At 39.9% G+C, this 24,856-nt stretch overlaps 2 protein-coding genes across 2 annotated transcripts in view; both read left to right on the forward strand.

Moving 5' to 3' along the window:
- The window catches only part of LOC308101990 (NADH dehydrogenase [ubiquinone] iron-sulfur protein 2, mitochondrial-like), a 15,351-nt gene extending 628 nt beyond the window's left edge, over positions 1-14,723 (forward strand). The window contains exons 2-14 of the mRNA XM_080451559.1: positions 1,156-1,259; positions 2,001-2,191; positions 5,743-5,863; positions 6,265-6,377; positions 6,979-7,053; positions 7,302-7,379; positions 7,497-7,582; positions 8,349-8,468; positions 11,862-11,991; positions 12,833-12,928; positions 13,603-13,686; positions 14,273-14,330; positions 14,504-14,723. Coding sequence (XP_080307685.1) covers positions 1,156-1,259; positions 2,001-2,191; positions 5,743-5,863; positions 6,265-6,377; positions 6,979-7,053; positions 7,302-7,379; positions 7,497-7,582; positions 8,349-8,468; positions 11,862-11,991; positions 12,833-12,928; positions 13,603-13,686; positions 14,273-14,330; positions 14,504-14,541 — 1,294 coding nt within the window. The 3' untranslated portion in view covers positions 14,542-14,723. The remainder of the gene's footprint in view (positions 1-1,155; positions 1,260-2,000; positions 2,192-5,742; positions 5,864-6,264; positions 6,378-6,978; positions 7,054-7,301; positions 7,380-7,496; positions 7,583-8,348; positions 8,469-11,861; positions 11,992-12,832; positions 12,929-13,602; positions 13,687-14,272; positions 14,331-14,503) is intronic.
- A 290-nt stretch (positions 14,724-15,013) lies between these two features.
- fcer1g (Fc epsilon receptor IgFc epsilon receptor Ig) lies at positions 15,014-24,603 on the forward strand. The gene is made up of 5 exons (XM_080452044.1): positions 15,014-15,236; positions 17,878-17,969; positions 20,523-20,567; positions 21,386-21,409; positions 23,163-24,603. The coding sequence occupies exons 1-5, from the start codon at positions 15,176-15,178 to the stop codon at positions 23,226-23,228; spliced, it is 288 nt and encodes a 95-aa protein (XP_080308170.1). The 5' UTR covers positions 15,014-15,175; the 3' UTR covers positions 23,229-24,603.
- Positions 24,604-24,856: the final 253 nt, after the last annotated feature.

The raw sequence follows: 24,856 nt of genomic DNA on the forward strand, positions 1-24,856 counted from the left end.
AGTAAAGGTACTAAAGTATTGGCATAAAAATGTAGTAGGCCTAAAGTACCAAAAGTAGTCAATATACAGAATGTCCCTGTCCCGTTTCAGGTTTTCAAATCTTTTGAAAATAGCAGAACTACAAGCGATTCGACGCATTGTGAGCTTGTAGATCTAAATAAGCAACTACTACACTTAAGGAAAAAGCGCAACCCGCAACTATCAATATTTACAAGCAACAGAAAAAGCCCAAGGTCGCTTATAGTAAGCAGACATGGCAACACTGATGGTTACTCAACGTGTAACCTGTTGCTGTTTACATCTCTATCCTCTGTGTGAGGTCAAGGTGAATTTAGCATCTCTTATTTCACGGCTTCTCAACCTTTTTAATTTGAAAAGACTCCCACTCATATACACATACATAATCTTTTTCTTAATTATTGTTAGACATGATTTTGTACAGTTAGGCTATGTAGTGTAGATATAGAATAGCATTTTATTTTATTTTTTCTCTTGTTGTATTTACATATTGCAGATGTAAAGAAGATTAGATTAATGGAAGATTAGGAACCCCATATCACGCAAGCGTGATGATAATCACTGTCTTATTAATAATGTAATGATTTCATAACCAGTGGTGGGCAGTAACTCTACATTTACTTGAGTATTGTAATAAGTTCACTATTGGAAGTATTTGTTTATTTTACAAGCTGATGGCTTTCACTCTGACTGCTACATTTCAAATAGAAATATTGTATGTTTGATGCTGCTGCATTTCTAGGAAAATGACTCTTAGGAGTTGGGACCCAAAGTAAACGTACAAAAAATATGAATTAACCAAGTTTAAGCCCTATTTCAAATATAGTGCACTGCAATAGCCTGTAGATCGGCTATTTTCAGTATTTCTGATATTTTCCAGAATTTTCTGATTACACTTTTTTTGGGGGGGAGGAAATGTTCAAAATTTCTATACAGCAATGCATTGATATTAGATAGAAAATATACTTTGTAATTTGTCATTTTGTATTTACTTGAGCATGTACTTTGTCCACCACTGTTAAACAATGTGTTGCGATGCTACATGTTTTGAGCTTCTAGATTGGCTATTTTTTTTAAATCTTTTGAACAGGGCAGCTTGCTTTGTTACTGAACGCTATCTCTCTGTCAATCTTGCAGGCAGAAACAATGGCAGCCAGACGTGGAGTGGACGGAGCAGTATGCTGGGGCAGTGATGTACCCCACAGCCCTCAACGAGAAATGGGTCCCACCACCGTGGAATGGTACACACAGCCACAACGTTAAATAGCTTTCTGTACCTGTTGTGGACAATGTCTGTTGCAGTATTTTGATGAATATACATTATTTCCCATTGAACTTATTCAACTCCTCCAGTGTACAAACGGAATCGGAAGTGTTGGACTAAATTAATCATTCATTAATATTTAAGCTTACTTTATGCATGCTTATGCATTTTATTTTGTGTGTATTTCTGTTGTACACAGGCTAGCATATGATATAGTATTATATAATATTTTCTAGCAAATGTATTTGGCCAGTCACGCTGTCTATTCATGTCATTTTAGGCTGTGTATTTTGTAAGGCACGGCTCTGCAACCCTGGTCAGACACCAGACAATATTTGTCGTGTTCTACACACACATTTCATGTTAAAGCTATAATCTGGGACTTATTTTAATGAATAAAAATGTATTTAAATTGTATTTTGTGTTTATGGTGAAGTTACATTTGCAGTGAGGTGGTCTCCCTACTCTTCCATTGAGATATTTTGACCCTTTTCAGGACACTTACTCCTTGACAAAAATGTTTAAATTATTTGAAGCAGACGGCACTGATTTGGGACACTAGAAGCGCTGCCATCTTTATTGTAGATCTGACATCGTTGCAATTGCCTCTCTCTGTCGGGAGAGTGAGATATAATGGCTGTAAAACTAATGGATTGAAGCTGAATGATTTCTGGTTCCACTAAAGGTCATCTTTGATGCTTGCTTCCTCTCCCTTCAGACAAAGATGCTCCCATGGAGAAGGAGGTATCCAACTTGACCATTAACTTTGGTCCTCAGCACCCTGCGGCTCACGGCGTGCTGCGTCTGGTGCTGGAGCTCAGCGGGGAGTCCGTCAAGAAGTGCGACCCTCACATAGGCCTGCTTCACCGCGGCACGGAGAAACTCATCGAGTACAAGACCTACCTGCAGGTAATGATGGACTTAAAAACCTAATCGGAATTGAAACTTAATAAAACATTTCGGAAAGGTGTGAAGTCACCCTCAAAATGTTTGAATCTTACTCTGATGATGTCATCGGAGGAGAAGTTAATACAACCTGCCAAACATCCAGGTTAGGGGGCCAGTGTCATAATGAACAGTTAAGCGAACTGTTCAATTGATTCTAACAAAATCATCGATTAATCGAGTAGCAAGGGGTCTACGCTTGGTCTCTGAGTTTGTAGATCTGCTATTTTTGCCAAAATGTCCGCCTATGCCCAGAACACAGATGCTGGGGTTCATGTGATTAAGATTGCACTTAAGGTTATTGAATAGGCCTATTAGCTGCAATAGATTCTTAGGCTATTCAGAGCAAATAATGTGCTTTTTAAAAATGTTGGGCTTTTTATGTCTTTATGGGGAGTGACATGCAGCAAAGGCCGTCAGGATCGGGACTCGAATCCGCGACGTGCTGTCAAGCTACACTGAACCTAGGTGCCTGCACCGTTACGGGAAATCCTTAACTCCCAACCAGGTTGAATAACTGTCAGTGGCAGCAGTTATACTCGACTTACTGGTTAACATGCATGTACAGTAAACGTTAACGTCGCCTTCTCAAACAGCTGAACTAGTCCCCATAGCAGAACGTACTCAGCCAGGTTTGATACCATATTTGGGCACGGCTGGTGACATCACGCTACACCATGATAACGGATCACGGACCTCTAAATATCATTCGTGCAACAGATAGGCTAGTACTACGAGACATTATAAGACTTAATGTATGTTAGAAAGCAATAGAGCTATCACAACTTGAACGGCATAGTATACTAAGTAGGAATGGAATCGTTCTTCCACGACTACATGAATTACATGGAAGACGAAAACAGCGACAGCGACGAGGACCTATCAAATAAACCCCGCCTGGTGGACTTGGACGTGGACTTGGGGCTGCAGTGGAGCTTGTTAGAAGGTCCCGAGATCTACATGTACATGGCTCTGGAGGAGATGCGGGAACGGGCCATGGTGGAGATGCAGGTCCTGGAGGACATGCGGGCGCAGGCCGTGGAAGAGAGGCTGGCGCTGGAAGAGAGGCTGGCACAGGCCATGGAGGCGCTGGCGAACCAGGACTCGCTGGCCGACCAAGCTTCTCCGCCGGCCAACAGGCGCGTGATCAACTCTCTGCCACACATCACCGTCCAGGATGCTTTGAAGGACTCCTGTCCAATCTGCTGCGGTGAATACGTCCAAGGGGAGGTGTACACCAGTCTGCCTTGTAGCCACGGCTTCCACAGGCAGTGTGTCGCCGTGTGGCTTCAAAAGTCTGGCTCGTGCCCAGTGTGTCGCCACGTCTTGACTCCGTCCACCACCGCCCGCTTTGGCACGCTACATCCGGTAGAAGCCACGCCCTTTGCACGCCCTTTCCGCCCAGAACGAGAATTTTAGCTTCACTTTACTTACGGCTCCTAGGTAGCGAGCCATTTAGAAGTTTGTCTTTTAGTCTTATCTGTCCATGGCTAAATGACTGGACCGGACCGATCAGAGAAATGTCTTTGGCCGTCTAGGAGAGATGGCCAGTGTGTGTGTTTTTGTTTTCCCTAGGCTAATCTCACAAACCACTGGACTAATCAGTGCCTCAAAATCTGTTAAATTTAATAATGGAAGTCAATTATTTTAAACTACAGTGACATCACACTTTATGTATCAATTATATTTTAAGTGCAACCCGTATGGAGCCTATTATAAAAAGGTGCTTCTTTCTTGGATATTTCCTGCCTTTTTAATGCCAGCCAACTACATTTACGGGCTCCGGCCAAGTGCGCTGGCACGCTATAATGTCTGGACTAATAATCCTCAAGAGTGGCATTATATTTTAAGTTCTGGAACAATTACGTTTACCTGATAGACTCAATTTACTACCTTCATTAAAATCTTGAAATGATTCAGTTGTTTACTCATGCTATGGGTGGCTTGTATTGATTAACGGTCATTGTGTTGTTTTAAACTTTAGAAGGATGTTGGAGATGTATGTTGTAAATGAATATTTGCACCTTTTTTTTAGACCAGATTTACCTAAACTCAGTTTATTGCAAACTATCCCAAAACAATTGATTAAGTGCCCCTATTTTTCCTGAGATCCACATGACTTCATGCTGTTATTAGACCCCATCTTCAGTTATCATATGGCATGTTCAACATAATGTACAGTAAGTGTATTAGCAGGTGATAAATAAAGTCTTGAAATACATCAAATTACTTTGAGCTCAATTATGATCTTTATTTTATTTTAGCTGTGATCAAAACTGATTTAACCACATGAACCGAGCATTAGGCATGCCATAATAGGCGATCATTTGGCGAAGATAGTCAAATTGTACATGGTCCGTTTTATATAGCGCCTTTATCCAAAGCGCTTTACAATGTGCATTACATTAGGAAACAAAACCACGCAAGGTACCAGCCTGCTCATCAGAGGCAAAAGAGACATGTCTGGCCCAGGGGCCAATCGTGCAGGAGGGCAGATTATGTGGCCCACGGCTTCCTTCCTAAAATGTATTATTTATGGCTCGCCAGTATAGTCATGTTAAATTCATACAGTGAAGTTGCTGACCTTTTTTTCTTTATTAACCTGCGCAAATATGCTACTTCTCAGTAGAATTTGTAAGGATTCCTTGTGTTGTTTCAAGATGCGAAAGAAAGGCAATTTTTTATTTATTTGTAGAGACATTCTCACACCTGGTTAACTTTAGGCTACACTGCCATTTGAAGAACGGATACTTTTTTGGGACTTTGAATATAATGGCAATGCACTGCACACACGTGAAGGGCTTTATTGTTTTTGTTTTAGCAGCACATACAGTGCGAGTGTGTTACATACATTTGGCTACACTGTCAACAAAAGACTATTGATATTGCACTGTAGGAAAAAAGTATTTTCTCAGGACACTTCCACAGAATTGAACCTGGAACATTCGGATTTCCAAGCAGCTGTTCTACCACCTGAGCTGCCCATCATCTACAAGCTCACTCACAACGTGCTTGTAGAGCTTGTAGATTGGCAAATTTCAGCTAAGAGAATTGGTGTAGAGCAGGGGTCTTCCATGTTTTTCAGAACCCTTAGCTGAGAGACGGATGAAGCAAGGACCCCACTACATATTTTATAAAATGGTCTTGCAGATTAAACTTTTTCATACATTTCATAGATAGCTTCATAGCCTTATTTGATAGCACTATCATCAGTGTTGTGTTGGATTCATGTTAATGTGTGTTTTAAGGCATTTAACCACATAAACCGTCAATACTTAATAAACTTGACCTTTCACTCTGTACTTGGTCTGCATCTCTACACCGAACCTCTTAGCCGAAAATAGCCAATGGCGTTGTGAGCTTGTACGCCAAATATGCTTATAAATATTTGTGCTCAATATATTTATATTCATGCTCCAATACATAAAATCCAAGAGTTGTCTGACTGATTTAAGTACTGTATATAGAGGATTTAAGTGGTTTAAAATGTGCATCATGTCGTTTGTGTCTCTCAGGCGTTGCCCTACTTTGACCGCCTGGACTACGTGTCCATGATGTGCAACGAACAGGCCTATTCTCTGGCCGTGGAGAAGCTGCTCAACATCCAGGCCCCGCTCCGAGCACAGTGGATCAGAGGTAAGGATCAGACAACCATGGTGAATGGCAACAGTTGCATGATGATGAACTGAGCTCATGAATGGGAATTGTTAAACACTAGGTTTTTCTGAATGGAAAAAATGAGGAGAACCCTGATGACTGTACCCACTGGCTCACGGTCAGATCTGCCCCCTAGAGGGCAGTAGTGTGTACTACTCAGTATGAAGCACTATCAACTGATGGTGAAAAAGTAATAATTTATCCAAAGAGTACGTTTAGTTTTTCAGACGTTATCAATTGTAACTCAATATCATAAACGACACAGAGTCACATACCTGACAAAATCGCTGAGCTGATTTGTTTCTTTTTGGAACACAATTCTTATACTCTATAGAAGCCAAGTTGACTCCCAGTGTGTGGTTTTCATGTTCTGTCGGCAGTGCTGTTCGGTGAGCTGACTCGCATCCTGAACCACATCATGGCCATCACCACGCACGCCCTGGACATCGGCGCCATGACCCCTTTCTTCTGGCTGTTTGAAGAGCGAGAGAAGGTCAGAGCAAATCACCCCCCTCCTGTGCTCCCTCCTCCTTCCTTACCTGTTATCCTCAGTGTTTCCCCTAGGATGGAGTTGTAGCAACGGAAGTGACATGTATATACAGTATATCGTTGCTGTCGGGCCTTATCTCCATATTTACATTTTTCGTGTTTTTGGGGGAAATTAATCCTGAAAAGTAACTGTTTCGGACAAATGAGGTTTCCACCGATATTGAACCATTGAAGCCCTACATACTACCTCATACGACTGTCTGTCTAGCTTACATATATGAGGTGTCTCAACATTTATTGAACATAACAAAAATATTATCTTTAAATGACTTCCCTGCCTCACCGCCTGTCCCGTCTAGTTGGACATACAGTCAATAAGATTGAATTTGTTTGTAGCACAAAATAATAAAAACAGCACCAACACCGAAACACCCATCAGCAGTGGTAGTCATATTTCATCAGCGGCATGTAGGGGAAACATTGATCCTTCCTTCCTGTCTCATGCAAGTTTTCATAATACCTTACTTCAGCACCCAGATTTTTTAAGCCTGATATGACCATGTGGCTCTGCGACAATAAACCTGACCTCCTGTCCCCCTGTCCAGATGTTTGAGTTCTACGAGCGGGTGTCTGGAGCCAGGATGCACGCTGCCTACGTCAGACCCGGCGGCGTTCACCAGGTAAAGCGGGGGATTCAGTTAACGCCACCATCATTTCTGTAGTAGAAATCTACCATACAACCTGTTCTTCAGCTGTCTGCGACCAAGGCTATTTTGACGTTACATGTTATATCTCTCTGTTAGACTTTGGTGAAATGTAGTTTTGTGTCTTATCTCTTATCCGGTCACAAGAAAAAGAGGGCTTTAGCCAGGTATTTACAAGACTTAAGGCGGTCGTGGTGACGTGTCGTGTAATTTTGCGTTTCCAGGACATGCCCCTGGGTTTGATGGATGACATCTATGAGTGGGCAAAGAACTTCTCCATCCGCATCGACGAGGTGGAAGAGGTTTGTGTCTGCTGCTTGTCTCTGTGCGCTGGTAAACAGAATGTACAGTTATGTAGGATATGGTGGTCAAGTCATCAATTGATCACACTGTCTGTTGTGTTTTTTTCCTCTGGGCAGATGCTGACCAACAACCGTATCTGGAAGAACCGCACGGTTGACATCGGGGTCGTCACCGCTGAGGAGGCCCTTAACTATGGTTTCAGGTAACATGTACAGTGGGCAGATGTCCCCACCATCTCTCTGTATCACTGTTTCAACCCAGGAAAATATTCATACATCTTTAATGAGGGCTGTCCCCTCTGGCTAATCATGGTTCATATGAAATGAAAAAATGTTTTTAAAGCCCTATATACTTCCTCATATGACTGTCTGTCTAGCTTGCATACTGTATATGAGATGTCTCAATATTTATTCAACATAACAAAAATTGTATCTTTAAAGGGATAGTTCACCCTCAAAATGACTTTTTTCGCCCCATGGAGACTTGAATTCATGGATTTTCTTTTGTTTTTGATGACCAGCAGCGGTACCGGTAGGAGACACAAAGTCTCCTTTGTGTCTCCTACCAGAACCGCTGCCTACCGGTCCGCTGGTCATCAAATTATTGGCTTAGGAATGCGACAAAAACTAAACTATATCCATGAATTTAAGTCTCCATGGGGTGACTAATCGATAGAAAAGTAATTATTTGGGTGAACTATTCCTTAAGTGATTTCCCTGCCACACCGCCTGTCCTGTCTAGTAGGACATACAGTCAATAACATTGAATTTGGCAACATGTAAAAACTTGGTATTTCCCAAATAATTCTCTCCCATTTTCACCCCTTTCAAATCTCACCAACCACGCTATCGTGATGCATTGTGAGCTTGTGGATATACTGTACTATTTTATTATATTATATTTCATGGTCGGAAATGTGTGAGAACGTCTTGATAGTCACCACGTTTCTGTGCTTCTCCCTGTGTCAGTGGCGTGATGCTGAGGGGGTCTGGAATCAAATGGGACCTGAGGAAGTCTCAACCCTACGACAAATACGACGAGGTGGAATTCGATGTCCCCATCGGAAGCAAAGGCGACTGCTATGACAGGTACAACCGTAGATCTAGCATGTTTATGAACGTATAATCTCTCAAGAACAGATCCATCGCTGCGCTTGGATCTGTCGGTAGCCGTGTTGATGTAGTGGGCGGGATTTACATGTGTGCTGCTCAATTCCCACTGGAAACAAACCGAAACTCATTTAACAATAGCGTCCTCGGAGCAGAGAAAACCACGGAAAGTTAGTAACATTTTAACTTGCTCTTTCGTCATAGAAACAAGTGGGCTTATCACCAAAACGATCCATGTTCTTTGGGAGAAATTGTGTTAGTGTTCCGTGGAGAAATATTTTTATTTGACGATGGGTTCCCAGATTGATGAACGTATAACATAAACAGTTAGTACATTATGTATGGCACCCCCATATCTTCAAAGCCTGATCCAACCCTACAACCCCTCCCGCTCACTCAGATCAGCTAACACAGGGAAGCTGGCAGAACCTTTTTTGGGGTATTCTACTGTTAGACTGATGATGGGTTCTGTTTTACCCATGATCCTAGATTACTATCTATAGTATGCATTTGATGTAGTACCTTGTGTTGTCCTTGCTTACTGTAAATCGCTCTGGATAAGAGCATCTGCTAAATGCCTAAATTGTAAGTTCTGGTGATTGGCGGATTCCAGGGTGAATTGCTTTTTTGGGAGCGGCCATGGCTGAGTGGACGTAGACGAATGGTCAGACTTCTGACCATCTAAGCACAAGATGTATTCTGAAATCAGTCAATAATGTCTAATTTTACAGAGACATGCAAAAAGACACTGGTCCGGTGAATATGACATAAACGGACATGATAAATATGACAGAAGTGGCACAATTCAGTATACATTACATTTATATAATCAAAGGTCAGTGGATACCCTCTCTTATTAGTGTTTCTAATTAGGGCCCTTTGTTCCAGTGAATGGAAATCTTTGCTACCGCTACAATAAGTAGTCAATAAGTGTTCTTCAAATGTTTGGCAGTTTGCAGAAGAAGGCCATTTCCTGTTTCAGACGCCCAAAATGAAGTGTCTGACCTCAGAAATTATTCAAAACAAAAATATGTTTTGCCTTTTATATTTCTATGCTTGACCTTTTGGAAAGGACCGTATTTTGTGTCATTTGATTACATAATAATAATAATAATAACTATTTGTATAGCACCTTTCATACATAATAAATAGTAGTATGCCAGAAAAAACTGAATTGGCAAAAGGAAACATAACTAAACAGTGTAGTTAAACTAAAGAGCAAGTCAACATAGGGCAAAATTATACAACTTAAATCAAAATAAAAATAGCAATAAAGAATAATAAAAATAGTAAAACACATAAGACGTGAACACAAGGTTAATTTAAATAAATGCCATATTGAAAAATAGGATTGAAAACACTAAGAGAGCTCACCTTTTTAAGTTCCAGTGGTAGTGTATTCCACAACTCAGGCCATAGACTCAGAAAGCAGACTCACTGGTGTTCTTATGAGAAGCTTTGAGAACATCTAGTAGGAGAGCAGAGGAGGACCTGAGTGTTCTGGTTGTAACATAAAACTCTGTAGCTTAATATATGATGGTGCCAAGTTATTAAGTGCTTTGTAAACAAATAAAGGTGCTTTGAAATCAATTCTAAAAGATACAGGTAGCCAGTGCAGTGTTGACAGGACTGGACTAATGTGATCTCTTCTGGTATTTGTTCAAATTCTAGCTGCGGCATTCTGGATTACCTGTAATTTATTTTGGTAGTCCTGTAATGTTTTTTGATAGTCCTGTAAAAAAAGCGATGTGTTTTAAGTGAAGAAGGGCTGATCTTGTTAAAATGAGAATACAAATGTAAGTCTGAGTCTAAAGGCCAAACCGCACCAATGCAACTACGGTAGTCGCAACTCCTTGCAACCAAACAGTTTTAAGGCCATGCAACTGCCATTGGGGATAATGGTTGCGAGTAGTTGCAAGTAGTTGCATGTTGCAAGGAGTTGCATTGGTGTGGATCGGGCTTAAGATCACACCCAGGTCTGTGACCTCTGTTTTGACCTGCCTAGCCAGAGATCCAAGCATTGACTAATTTGTCTCTCTCAGATTTGGGGCCAGTGAGGAGAATTAAAAAAGTTATTGCACATCCAAAGATGAATGTCATTGAGACAAGAAGTGAAAGCACTCAGGGCAATGGGGTCGTCTGGTGAGACGGACATGTGCAACTGGGTATCATGTGCGTAGCAGTGATAGTTGACATTATGGCGTCTGATGATGTGACCAAGTGGCAACATATGTAATGAGAAGGGAGACGGAGAACTCGCTAGATATGATCGGAACCAGTTTAGGACACGACCAGAGAGACCTACCCATTTCTCAAGTCTGTCAATTAAAATACAGTGATCAATCGTACCCAATACATGAATCGGTAGAACTCGGAAAAGCTTCATGCTGAATTAAACTTTTAGGAAAACTTCTGTTTGTACATATACTCGGGATTAGAATTGCAAGGGGAAACGTATGTATCTGATTGGAAAATACTAATAATTTCTTCCTTGTAACCTTTATTTATTGTCTTTTATTCTTTGTCTCACCTATATTCCTATTTCTTGATTGCATTGCATATATTTGTACTATTTTCCCCCCCTGTTTCTGTGTCTGTGAAGTGCTATGTTAATGTTTGTGAAAAGGGCTATATATGTTTTTTAGGGCTGGGACTCGATAACAAAATTATCTAATTAGAGGCTTTGTAATTAATTAATCGAAATTAATCGCGCATCAATATTTGACCTGAGAACAGTGTGAGAAATTGTTTTCAAATGGATTTTGGTCTTTAAGTACATGTACTCAAGTACTGTACTTAAGGAACATTTTGAGGTATTTTTTACTTTACTCAAGTATTTCCAATTTCTAATACTTTTTCTTCTACTCTGCTACATCTCAGAGTCAAATATTGTACTTATACTCCGCTACAATTATTTGAAAACTTTAGTTACTAGTTACCTTGTAGATTTTTATTAATATTACAAAACATACAGTAACCACTTCAGCCCTATATCGGCCATTAGAAAATAGCCGATCTACAAGCACGATGCATTGTGAGCTTGTAGATCTGCTATTTTCAAAAGATTTGTATACATTTGAAAACTTGAAACATTTTGTATAATGGGTACTTTAAGTGCATTTTGATACTTTTACTCAAGTACATTTTGAATTCCGGACTTTTAATTGTAACAGAGTATTTCTACATTGCAGGTAGAGTGTGTTGTCACTGTTGTTTTATCGTCGTTTAATTAATAAAAATAATCTGCGCATGTGACCCGCACCGCATCGCACCGCATCGCACCGCATCCCCCCCCCCCTCCCGCGGCCCAGCCAGTCGTGCAGCTGTTATCTGGCCTAATACGTGTGTGTGTGTGTGTGTGTGCGTGTGCAGGTACCTGTGCAGGGTAGAGGAGATGAGGCAGAGTCTTCGCATCATGTTGGAGGCCATGAACAAAATGCCAGAGGGAGAGATCAAGGTGGACGATGCCAAGGTGGCCCCGCCCAAGAGGTCTGAGATGAAGGTACACGACCCACAGAACCAGGACATTTTGGGGGGCTTGTCCCTGCTCTCGCCTTATCTCAACTGCTTTACCATTTACCTTTACCTAACCTGTACAATAGTTTGTTTCTCCTTCACACCAGCAATGTAGCATCACAATCATTTAAACCACTTTATCCATTTACTGTATACGTTGGCTATTCAAAAATAGCAGATCTACAAGCTCACAGCGCGTCACTTCGTGCAGCACTGCGAGCTTGCGTATCTGCTATTTTTGAATCTTTTGGGGAAAAAAAACAAAAATGGTTGGGAAATTCATATTTAGGTGATTCAGCATACATCTTCTCTTCTGGGGGTCCGCAAAACATTTTCAGATGGGGGTCCGCGGCCAAATACATATCAATTAGGCGGTCCTTGACGTGAAAAAGTTTGAGAACCAGTGATCTATGGGCAAGGACGGAGCGACTGCCGCCTTTCCCGCTGCGGCGGCAACAAGCCGCGCCTGCAAAGAAGTTGACCGCCTTTTCAACATTCGCTGCTGCAGTGTGGCGAGACAGAGCAGCAGCCAACCAGAGCTCACCATTGTCAGAAATAGGCACCGACTAGGCATACATACACAGAAAGGGCGTTTCAGGTTTTTAGTAGGCACCCATTTAGTGGAAAAATGTTAGCGGTGTAAATTGCTATTGCTGCTGGTGTGAATTCGGCATATGGCACTAGTTTGTGAAAATTCGAAAGAGACCGCGAATGTCTAAAATGATCGATGTGGAAGTGTTACGTACTGTAAATATGCCTTGACGCAACTGTGAGTCCCGCTTCAGCTCTTGGTAACATTTTCTTTTGTGTGTGTGCCCCCATGACAGGAGTCCATGGAGTCTCTGATCCATCACTTTAAACTGTACACAGAGGGCTACCAGGTTCCTCCTGGGTCCACTTACACAGCTGTGGAGGCACCAAAGGTGAGGCTTCCATCCCTTGTTTCATTGACTGGGGGTGCGTGCGGGCTAAGGTGTGATTGGTGCCATACAGTATGTACATGTTTGAGTGTCCGAAGCTCCCACTTACTTGTAGAACTTGAGGTGTGGACGATGAACGTCCTCTGAAATGATGCTCTTTATGCCTAATTTATGCTCCATCGTATGGCGGTGGAGCATAACGAAAACGTGACAACGTCGCACCTGTGACGCGCTGTGAGCTTGTACAGTAAATTGACTATTTTTGGCACACGATGTTGTTCTATGATGATGTGTAAATCACAGGTCTTTTATACGTATATACGTATATCTTTATCTTTAGCCAGTTGATGAGTCCTTGAGGGTGCTACGGGGGTCCCCATTAGAATTGGTTAATATAGCATCAAAATCAGTTTAACCACTTTAATCCTATACATTTGCTATTTCAGAATACTGGATCTACAAGCTCCTCTATTTTCAAAAACATCTTTGAATTTGAAACATTTTAACAACACAAATCTTGTATGGGGTCTTTGGCACAAAATATGTCGGTCAGTGGCCAAACTTAAATTAATTAATTTGCGGGTCTTTGACATGAAAAAGTTTGAGAACCACTGGTCTAAGTTATATAACCTGGTTGTGTTTTGTGTGTGTGTTCACCATTCATTAATTCATTCCAGGGCGAGTTTGGCGTCTATCTGGTGTCAGACGGCTCCAGCAGACCGTACCGCTGCAAGATCAAAGCTCCCGGATTCGCCCACTTGGTGCGTGCTTAAACTTCACAACAACACACTGTGAATTATTAAATGCACCCACCATTCATTATTCAGCGCCTTTAACCGGCTTCTCCTTAAAGATACTTTTACTTCATTAAGTATGTTTATAAAGCGCCCAGAGAACTGTTTTTAAAAGCACACAAACTTCTAAGTGCCGGGTCAACACTTTTGCTAAGTTGAAAATGGGTTCAATTTCAACTTAAAAAATTAAGCCCAAGACAGTTTCTTGGCAAACTGATGCATGGAATAAACAAACAGTCGACTGGCGTGTTTTTTTAGAAATCTGTTGAGTTTGTTTGGCCATTTTTAAACCCAGTAATTTGCAACGCAAGGACATACTTTATCTGCTTTATTGAACAGAATACTGGGGTTCAGGTGTGCTAACACAGTCACAAAGTTGTCTTTAATAACCAGTTAGTATTTAAAGATGATCAATTAAGGAGAAGCTAAAATGTGTAGCCAGCAGCAGTAGTAGTGTAATGTATTTAAATCAATGTAATGCTATTGTGAATAAAAGTATAAGATAAATGAGATAAATCAATACATTATTAATAATACTTTTTCCTTCCACCAGGCTAGTCTGGATATGATGGCCAAGGGACACATGCTTGCTGACGTGGTGGCCATTATCGGTAAGAAAGACATTTTTCAAATGTTCCATTCTGTTCATCATCTCAAACTACGAGCAAACATGTTCAAAATGTTCTTTCATCACAATTAATTGGATTCAAAGGTGCAATCAACTGATAAATAACTGATGTAATGATACACTGTTTAAAAAGGGACTTCTCCTCTCTTGCAACAGGCACACAGGATATTGTGTTTGGAGAAGTTGACCGTTAAAAGCTGCTGCGTATCTGTTCATTTCTCTTTCGAAGAGGACTTCTTCCCCTCTGCCTGACTTGTTCATCTGTCACAGTTGTCTTCACGATTCACTGTAGAGAAACACGTTGACGGAGGATTCTGCTCGTAACCATCAATGTACAATGTGTCTAAATAAACCTAATTAATATTTTATGACCAAACTAAGATGTACGTTGTGTTTTTGTTTACAAACTGAATTAGAGCATTGGCTAAAGCATTTCTTTTAACTTCCTTTTCATTCTAAAAAGAAACCCATGTAAAACCAGAAATGGTGTTTGTGGTGTGTGTGTGTGTTTGCATGTGTGTGTGTGTGTGTGTGTGTGTGAATGACATGCGTATAGATAGACCAAGGCCTAGATAGCATGTCCTTCCTCTGGTGTGGCATCGAAAGGGGAGGGGTTTGATCACATCTGAGAGAAAATGGACTGAGAGCTCAGACCACAACTTCCCCCCCGCTGGCTGTGAGAGTGTGCAACACAAGAGTTCTTTTTTTTTTACGCTCAAACTCAGACTAAACAGCATCTACTTGAGCAGTCCCCGCCACCCGCTAACAGAGAAGCCCACCGCTCTGCCTCCGTTTGTAGCGCAGACGACGTGCTGATATCTCGTGACCATGTGGATAAGAAGCCAGGTCTACGCTGTCATTCCCTTGTGGATGAGTTTTGGCAGTGTTGGTGAGTAGTAAATGTTAATTTTGGGGGCCTTAATCCTTATAATTGAGCATATTCTAGGCTGCGATGTGGGTCTTCTTTCATATTCTGAAAGTGGTGAGAATGTTCTCATCTGTATGTAGGTTTTGATAGATATATAGGAATGTTTTACCTAAGGTTAGAATAAAGACGGCGCAATAAGTAAAAAAAGAAGATCAAATGGTCGAGGTACGGTTGCATGGAAAAACACTGTTTGGGCCCAGGTTCAGCTCCTCCGTGGCTGGTGAAGAAGGAAACGGCTTTTGAATTGTTTTGAGATTTTTGTAACCTTCAGGATACATTTTAACAAGGTTGTGGGACATTTAAACTGTATAGCGCAAACTTAAAGTTATAATAAGTTTTATTTTTCCAACCAGTGTGACGTACGTATGTTGAGAACAGACTTGTGGGTCTTTGAGCCATGTGAATCTAAACGAATGACAACAAAATCATAGTTTAGATTATGTATGTTGGCTGTATGCCCATGGAGGTTTTCTCAGAACTAGGCCCATTTGACAGCCTGCGTCAGTAACTGAAGCTACTGTACCACATACGTAAGAGTTTCTGTGAAAACAGAAAATGACCTGTCTACCCCCAAGGCGGTGGCAGTTCAGAGAAATGTTGCGGTGTTTTGGTTTACATGTCTACTTTACTAGCGAGCCTGTTTAGACATGCGTGCACACAGACCAAGACACATTCTTTTATTTTAGAACGTTTTAACTTTCAGTTCTTTTTGTGAAAATATACTGTAGGCAACATGCCCAAAGTCAGAAAGGTGACGGTAAAAGGGAAGCCATGACAACATGTCACAAGCCGGCTTCTAACTCAGGCTGTGGATATGGGGTCACTGTATTCATTGGTTGAGCACAAGTTGAAATTCTTTAGGTAACATTTGAGTCATTTGCAGGATGACACACTGCAAGTCAAGTTGATTGTATGAGAATCATCATTTGAGCCAAAGTTGGACCCACACATGTTTTAAGACATAATGAGGAACAGTAAGAACCTCTCAGATGGGCCTCACATAGTCTTTTACAGCATACAGACAGACTGTGAACAACACATAACTCTACACCAGCGATGTTGTGCCCAAGGCACTCCAATGGCCAAGACAAAGCCTCAAGGCACACCTGTATTTATAGCGAAAATGTATTCAAGCCCAAAGCTCACCACAAACAAGCTCACAACATATTCAAGCGAAAGAAAGAGAAAAAAAATCATAAAATACATTTAGGCTATAGGCTAATGATGTGCCCAAAATAGGGACACCGGTTTGAAAGTGGTTAGAATATTTTTTAGCGTACAGAATTTGCCTCGGTATCGGGAAAGTGGTGTGCACAAAGTACTGATATTGTAAATAAATAAATTTTTAAAAAATCGTACAGTTGTATACAGTCTATTACTACAATAATGTGTGGTTGTCAGAAAGTCCCAAGGCACACCTGCCAGACTTCTCTCACGGCACACCACTGGCAGACCACTGACCTACATAGTACTGCAGTTTCAGAGGGAGATGATCATGGTTGATCGGTCATATTGGTACAGTGCTGTACACAGTTTAAAAACATCCTATATCGTCACTGTTGGGCAGAAATATTCTAACTTTTTGTGTTTTTTTGCAAATTAAGTTAACACCCTACGTGATCATACTACAGCGTCACACAAAAGCATCAAAAGTAGCACATCTGGAAGCTCAAAACGCGTTGCTTCTTTTTGAGCTTGTACAGATGCTACTTTTTAATTTGAATCCATTTTGGTTTCATTTTACGCTCAAGAGTTGAATTATTGTTAAACATCTGCATTAGCTAATTAAAGAATTGCTATTTTGATCTATTTATCTCCTATGGTACCAACATCAATACAGCATGGAATTGTGGACAAAATCTTATCCAACGATAACAAAATATTACGTTTTGAGCCTGAGAGTCTAAATCTCATCAAATGGTGGTCCGTGGCTCAAATGCCGAATAAATAATGGACCTTCATATGAAAAAGGCTGAAAACCACTGTGTCACACAAATAGAGCTACAGTTAGTCACCCTGAGATATGGTACCATTAGATATTTTAGGTGTCTCACTGGAGTTTTTCTATTTCCTTTTTGAGCTCATGTCAGATACGAGGCACGGAAACCAAAGAAGATTGTCAAATAGATAAGTAGCCTACCACTTCTGGTCCGCCACATAGAGGGGCCAGCATTTATAGCTTATGAAAGGTGTTTGAAGCTGACATTTTAAATGTGTGTAGAAAAAAACAAAAAGATGTATACATGAGAACATTTTAAATATGAGTGCGTTGCTTTGTGCGTGGGAAATTATGAAACGCAACTTAAAGCCAATGTAAGTAAAGCAGGTTATTATTTAAACCGACTCTGCTGGCTTTGTGTTTTTTACGTTGATGTATTTAATTCAGTATTATATTTGATATAATCTAGTATAAATGCTCTATCAAAAGGGGCCCAGAACAAAAACAGGATTCTTTTAAAACGAGGTTGTTGGCCAGACACTAGCACAACACAGTCTCAACAAATGTGTTACACATAAGTCCTTATCATATCAAAAATAAATATGTTTAAATAACGAAGAGAAAATGTTTCTAAACGTAGCCTATGTTCCTTTGTGTCTCTAGCCGCTCTTAAAGAGCCTGAGATCTGCTACGTGTTGGACGCCATTTTACTTCTCTATGGAGTCATCCTGACAGCGCTCTACTGCAGACTCAAGGTACGTCAGGTATGATGTTGTACATCATCAAGAAACATTAGTGAATCTTAACTGACTTTTTCATTTGATGTCTCAGAATGGATATGCAAAAGTATTAATCAATATAGACGTTTTTATTAATATGAATTGGCTTAGATTGAGGAGAATTAAATTCATCTCTATCAATCTTTATTAATTTGTAATAGATGTGTACCAAGAGCGCATAATAAAAGGAAATAAAACAAAACATTACATACATTGATAAAATAAAAAAAACAAGGCACATTCGCTCTACAATATCAAAGATAGAAACTAGGTAATCAAAGAAAACCTTTTAAGCAGTGCAAAGACATTGACCAATGAGAATTATGTGCCAGGATCCTTTTGTAATAGAGGACAATACCCCAACCATAGAGTTATATTAGTTGTAATATTATAGGCTTATCATCAGCTCTATGGTCTGAACGTGGGGAGCAATCATCTGTAAAACATCCACTGCTTCTGCACAGGTTAGAGCATTGGTTCTCAAAGTGGGGTCCGGGGACCCCCAGGGGTCCTTGTGGGGGTTCCAGGGGGTCTCCAGCAAAATGTGTTGATGCAGCATCACAATCATTTTAACCACTTTATCGATTTATACGTTGGTTATTCAAAAATAGCAGATATACAAGCTCACAGCGCGTCACTTCGAGCCGCGATGCGAGCTTGTAGATCTGCTATTTTAGAAAAATCTCAAGTTACATTTTTTTTCCTTTTTTTTAACAAATCTTCTCTTCTGGGGGTCCCTGGCACAAAACATTTTCAGATGGGAGTCCGTGGACAAAAACATATCAATTTGGAGGTCCTTGACACAAAAAAGTTTGAGAAACGCTGGGTTAAAGGATGGATTTGTTAAATTATACCAGTGGCTATGCCTCTGTACAATACACACAAAAAGGCCACTCAGCTATGGCATACACAGGATACAGTGTTGGGTAAGAAGCAGTGTTGATTTCGACGACTAAAACGATGACGAAAAATGTCTGTCCACTACCTTTTTTTCACTGACGAAATGTCTAAAAAAAACTAAGCTATGATGACTAAATCTATGGCTAAATATACTGACAATTTTGGGGGGCTAGTGGAGAAGTGATCCAGTAGAACTAAGACAAGTCATCATGGGTGGGCGCGGGTGTCACAGAGCTATTTTTGGCATGCAGCTAAGTGAAAATCAGCCATTTCGATGGCATCACGGCCAAAAATGTATTTTAGTCGACTAAATCAACTGTAGATTTAGTCGACTAAAATGTTATGATATTTAGTCAACTAAAACCAGACTGAAAGTAAAACATTTCAGGTGACTAAAATATGACTAAAACTAAACAGAATTTTATTCACTAGAAAGAAATTTGCTGTCAAAATCAACACTGGTAAGAAGTACAACCAATGATAAATGTATTTCTGTAATTCTGTAAGCACTGGGCAGATGCCTTCATGTAAAGTGGATCACCTTAATCAAGCAGAGACAAGAATATTGCCAGTACAAAGTAGAGTTTAGAGGCAAGATTTCTCAATGTGGGATTTGAAAGATTTCTGGCCATCAATATGGATAATTTGAAAAAGAGAATGCGAGCACTCGCCAGTTGAATAGTTCACAGTTCACGTGTTTCGGGTGCACATGCACGGCTCTGGCAGAAAGAAACAGTGAATCTTCCTCAGTTTCATCCTGAGGAAGGCCGTTGGCCGAAATGTCCGTGTGTGATCTGCTGCTGGGTCTACACAATAAATAAGAGATCCTAAAAAGACCAAGTGAGAGCTGGTGATCTTAAAAAGAAATACAAAATAATCTATAAGGATACCCACATGATTACTAGATACTAAACATTTAGAGTTACTGTTGGGCACAAACATTCCAGCACATTTTTGCTTTGATAACTCGAGAATAAATGATTATTTTTTGATCGATTTGGACTTAAAATCTTGAATTTTATTACATGTTAGTGGGCATTTGCAAACATATCAGTCACAGCTAAGTCAAATCATGACTGTTTATTAAGCTTTTTTCAGCACTGAGTAGACAAAAGAAAACCTCAGTTTTTTTATCTGCTTAAATGTTGAAAAATAAATAAATAATATTAAATAATAATAATAAACAGGTCCCCCCCTTCTCTCTCTCTTTTCATTCTAATTTCAAAGCCTAATTGCAGCAGCATCTCCCATACTTTTATGTATGAATCTATGTGGAATTTAAGTGGTGAAAGTATGAAGTTAGAAGTGACAGTTCTGGCAGTGACCTGTGGAAAAAGCCTTTTGACTGAATAAGGAACAGAAAATGATGCTAAAACTGAACAAAAAGGAAACTTCCACTGAAAGCTGAATGTAAAAAAAGAAAGGAATAAAAAATAACTCTAAGAAAAGAGTGTATGTCGTCGCTGTCGGGCAGAAACCTCTTATGTTCAAAATTGTTTGAGCTTGTCGATCTGCTATTTTTTCTATTTTTGAATCCTGAAAAGTAACAGTTTTGCACATATGAGGTTTCCACCCGACAGAGACGATGTTGTTCCTCTTCTGTCATTGAATGTTGATTTCTTCCTACAGATCCAGAAGATCAAGGCGATCCAGGCTTCGAATGCAAAACCAAAGGTAAATACACACACACACACACACACACTCACACTCACACTCACACTCACACTCTCACACACTCACACACTCACTCACACTCACTCACACACACACGCGTCATTTCATTAAAAAAATCGAAAAAATTAATGGAAAAAAAGAACATCAGAAAATCTTGATTAATCTGCAAAAGACATTGAGAGGAAATAATTAGTAAAATACCCAAATGTCGCCATACACTGGAACCCCAAATGATGCCACTACACACACACACACACACACACACACACACACACACACACACACACACACACACACACACACACACACACACACACACACACACACACACACACCCTAGATCACCTCATTTGCCATAATTGTGTTGCGTATGTCTGTATCTGTTTGTTTGCTGATGTGGGCAACGAGACCAAAGTTCTTTTGGTCTCCTTTTAGTTTACTTAAATGTGTTTTCTTTATTGCTTTATTGTTTTCTTTATTAACTTACTTGTTAATCCCCTATGCTTTTTAAACGTGTATGTTTTATTTTCCCTTACTTATATATTTTATACTCCAACTGCTGTTCAGCACTTTGTAACTCATGTTTTGAAAAGTGCTATATAAATAAAGTTATTATTATTAAAGGGATATGTCCTTGCCTGACAGAATAAGGTTGACTCATAATTTGTTGTACGTCGGCAAATTCAAATTTGGCATTTGACACATTCATAGAATAGAAGGGAGGCCTCTGTGTGAAGTTACTGTAAGTCACACTGAACAATGTTTTTGGAATTGTTGCTTTTCTTGAACTGATGTTGTCTTCGTTCTCACCCTTACAGAAGGCTGAAGAGGGCATCTATACGGTGAGTTGACCATTGTGATGATGATGATACAGAATTAGAAAAGGAGAGAGATACAAGGGGGAACGGTTACATGTTATCATTATGAATCAAAATATATACAATGTAGATGTAGCTGTAGCTATACACATCTTAAAATGTGCATATATAAAAGCATCTATATCCAGTGGTGGAAAAAGTACTCAAATGTTTTACTTAAGTAGAAGTATCAATACTGCAATGTAGACAGTACTGTGTTACAAGTAAAAGTCTGGAATTCAAAATGTACTTGAGTAAAAGTACAAAAGTTTTGGTATCAAAATGTACTTAAAGTACCAAAAGTACCGTATTGAAATGTTTGAAAATAGCAGATCTACAAGCTCACGACACGTCACGATACTCCAGTGAAGTAAAAAGAATACCTCAAAATTGTACTTAAGTACAGTACTTGACTAAATGTACTTAGTTACTTTACACCACTGTCTATATCTATCTTTTATATCTATCTAATGTATATACCAATCTGGAACTTATTTGAAATGTTATTTTTAAGTATGCCAATAATACAATAAAACTAGCGCAGCTTGCAGTGTGAGACATTTAGACCCTGGTGTCAGGTAGAACACCTACTGGTTGACAAGTGGTACTGCCTGAAGCTTAAAGCGCAATATCTCCCCAGGCCAAATTCGGTCTCTCGTGCAGGAGACCGGGGTTCAAATCCTGTGTAGGACATTAAAAAAGTTGTGGATTGCAGCTGTAACTTGCTTTTTAGCTGATATTACATTTTTAGCTGTCGTTGTGGTGTGTGGATCTGGCCGATTCGAGATCTGGGTTTTAACAACAAAGCGAGACTTCCCTTTTCTCCTCTTTTTTTTGTGTTGGTCTTTTAACTTTGGTTCCTTAATATAGTTTCACAGCAGTCTCTTGCTTTGACAAAACATAGATAGACATATGGTCATAGTCATCGTTAGAATGTAGAAATTGGAAGTTGAGTAGCGTGTAAAAGTGTCCTTCGCACGCGATGTGGTGTGGCAGCGTGACTGCGACGTGTCACACAAATCGCCTATTTACAGTGCATGACACCTGCACACTGCACAGGGATCCTCAATGTATCCGTACACGAACAGATGTGTCCGTGGCAAGACTCTGCCTTGTCCTTGGCAAATTTGTGTTTTTTACACAACATTATAATGTTCTTATTTTGATCATAAGACCCAATTACAGAGTGTCAGTCTGTGGGCTTTCTTCAGAATATGTATGACACTGATTTACTATGACACTATGGCACATTAGGAGTCCACTAGAACAGTGGTTCTCTAACTTTTTATTTTCAACGACCCCCATAACTCTCAGTTACAGACCTGTAAAGGTAATTTAAGGCTATAGCTCTTGTCTATGTGTTTATGGTAATATTATTGTTTGCTCATGTGTATGTCCATGGCAAGACCATGACCAAATACCAATAATTTTGGGGGTCCTTGATATGAAAAAGCTTGAGCACCACTGATATCATAGCAACATACGATTTTCTGAAAAATGTTAGGATTTAGAAGACATTTGTAGATGCGTTCCCGGAGTGAATGGGTTAACGTTATGTTATCAATAAAGTCTTGCTTTTTTTGCCAATTAATTTGGGGGCCCACTTGCAATATCCTCATGGCTCACCAGTGGGGCCCCGGGCCCACAAGTTGGGAATCACTGATGTAGGTACTTCTATTGATTGTTGTATGATCATGGCCTCTTATTTCTCTCTCTCTCTCTCTGTTTCTCATCTCAGGGTCTGACCCCGCACGCCCCGGACACATATGAGACCATTGGCATGAAGAAGGGACTCGACGGGTGAAAAATGAAGCTATTTTTCTTGTTTCATTTCATTTTGTAACTTTTTGTGTTGTTATGTTAACGTTGCTGTTAAACGGCTTACTTTTAGGGCTGAGCAATGTATTGATATTATGTCGATATCATGATGGATCTGGGATTTTGGATATCGCAATATTGATATGACATACGTGTTGTTTTCCTTGGTTTGGAAGAGGCTACGTTGCAGAAAAAATGATGTAATTTTCTGATCTTACCTGCCTGTTCTAGCTCTCGCTTTTCCCACTCAGGCATTCCTGATTATTATTTATCAAAAATCTCATTTTGTACATATGTTGTGCCATCCAAAGTCTAACTGCAGTCCACAGTAACTTCATTTTGGTCGATTGTTTTTGTCTAATAAGCTTTTGGGGTTAAAATATTACCTCATGAATACATGTACAATTAGTGCAATATCAATTACATACAATATAACCCAGTGGTTCTCAACCAGTGGTCCGGGGACCACCGGTGGTCCTTGAGGGGGTTCCAGGTGGTCCCCAGATAAATGATGGAGAGTTGGTAACCAAATGGACCCTTATTAGGTAGATATTTAACTCTTGAGAGCGTAAAAAATTAAACGGGTCCATTTGGTTTCATTTTACGCTCTCTAGAGCTAAATTATTGTTAAACATCTGCATTACTTAATTAAAGAATTGTTATTTTGATCAGGGTTCAATACAGCATGGAATTGTGGACAAAATCGTATCCAACGATAACAAAATATTCAAAGTTTTGGGTCTGAGAGTTGTGTAGTTACTGCCCCCACAATCCTGTATATGATTTTGTCCATATCACCCACTTACTTTGCAATACTTTAAGAACATGTTATTTAGGTTTTGTTTGTGTTCACTTCCTTATTTTCTTTTCCTTATCATGTAAGAGTCAGCTGGGTGCCCATCAGAGACAGAAGTGTTGCAGAAATGTTAACGCTTAGAAAAGGGGGAAGTTGCAAGAAAGAAAGACATCTAGTCATTCTCACACAACTAGTCTTGTTGCATGTTGGGTGTCCTCTTGCACATGAGATATTTCACTAATGTATTGCAATTAAAGGGAGCCTCCACACACTCATTTAAAAAAAAATTATTCGGTCAAGCATTCGGTCATAGACCTTCTTCAGGCGTGACCAAAAGCTCACTAAATATATAAAAAATAACAGTTTTGAGTGTGCGGAGGCTCCCTTTAATTGTTCATTTGGGTTCCTTTTGGCTCCAGCACCTCACCCAAGTCTGCTGGCAGATGAGCTTTGTTTTTTTCTCCACTATTTTGACTAACGTATTGCAGAAATGTAATTACCGGCTTTTAATTTACTCATGATTTCTGAGCAACAATAATAAAAGAAAAGCTATAAAAAAACGTAAGAGCCTGATGTCTTAATACATTCTCATACATAGAGGCATCTTTGCAACCTGTGTGGATAGCGATTTGTATAGTAGCCCTAGAATGCGTTAACGTCTGTGGTAGACTTATACGTTTCCCCCTTATGGAAACCAGTGGTGTTTATTTTTACTGTCTTGAGTATTTACAATTTTCAATACTTTTACTCCACTACATCTCAGAGGAAAATATTGTACTTTTACTCCATTACAATTATTTGAAAACTTGAGTTACTAG

This window comes from Gymnoscopelus braueri (assembly GCF_963280865.1).
Source record: "Gymnoscopelus braueri genome assembly, chromosome: 15".
Taxonomy (NCBI): domain Eukaryota; kingdom Metazoa; phylum Chordata; class Actinopteri; order Myctophiformes; family Myctophidae; genus Gymnoscopelus; species Gymnoscopelus braueri.

What these genes read in the sequence shown, in the direction of transcription:
- fcer1g (XM_080452044.1), top strand. Translation starts at nt 15,176, where the DNA reads ATGTGGATAAGAAGCCAGGTCTACGCTGTCATTCCCTTGTGGATGAGT. An exon ending in CGCTCTACTGCAGACTCAAG is followed by an intron (nt 17,970 to 20,522) that starts GTACGTCAGGTA and finishes TTCTTCCTACAG; the next exon opens with ATCCAGAAGATCAAGGCGAT. An exon ending in CTTCGAATGCAAAACCAAAG is followed by an intron (nt 20,568 to 21,385) that starts GTAAATACACAC and finishes TCACCCTTACAG; the next exon opens with AAGGCTGAAGAGGGCATCTA.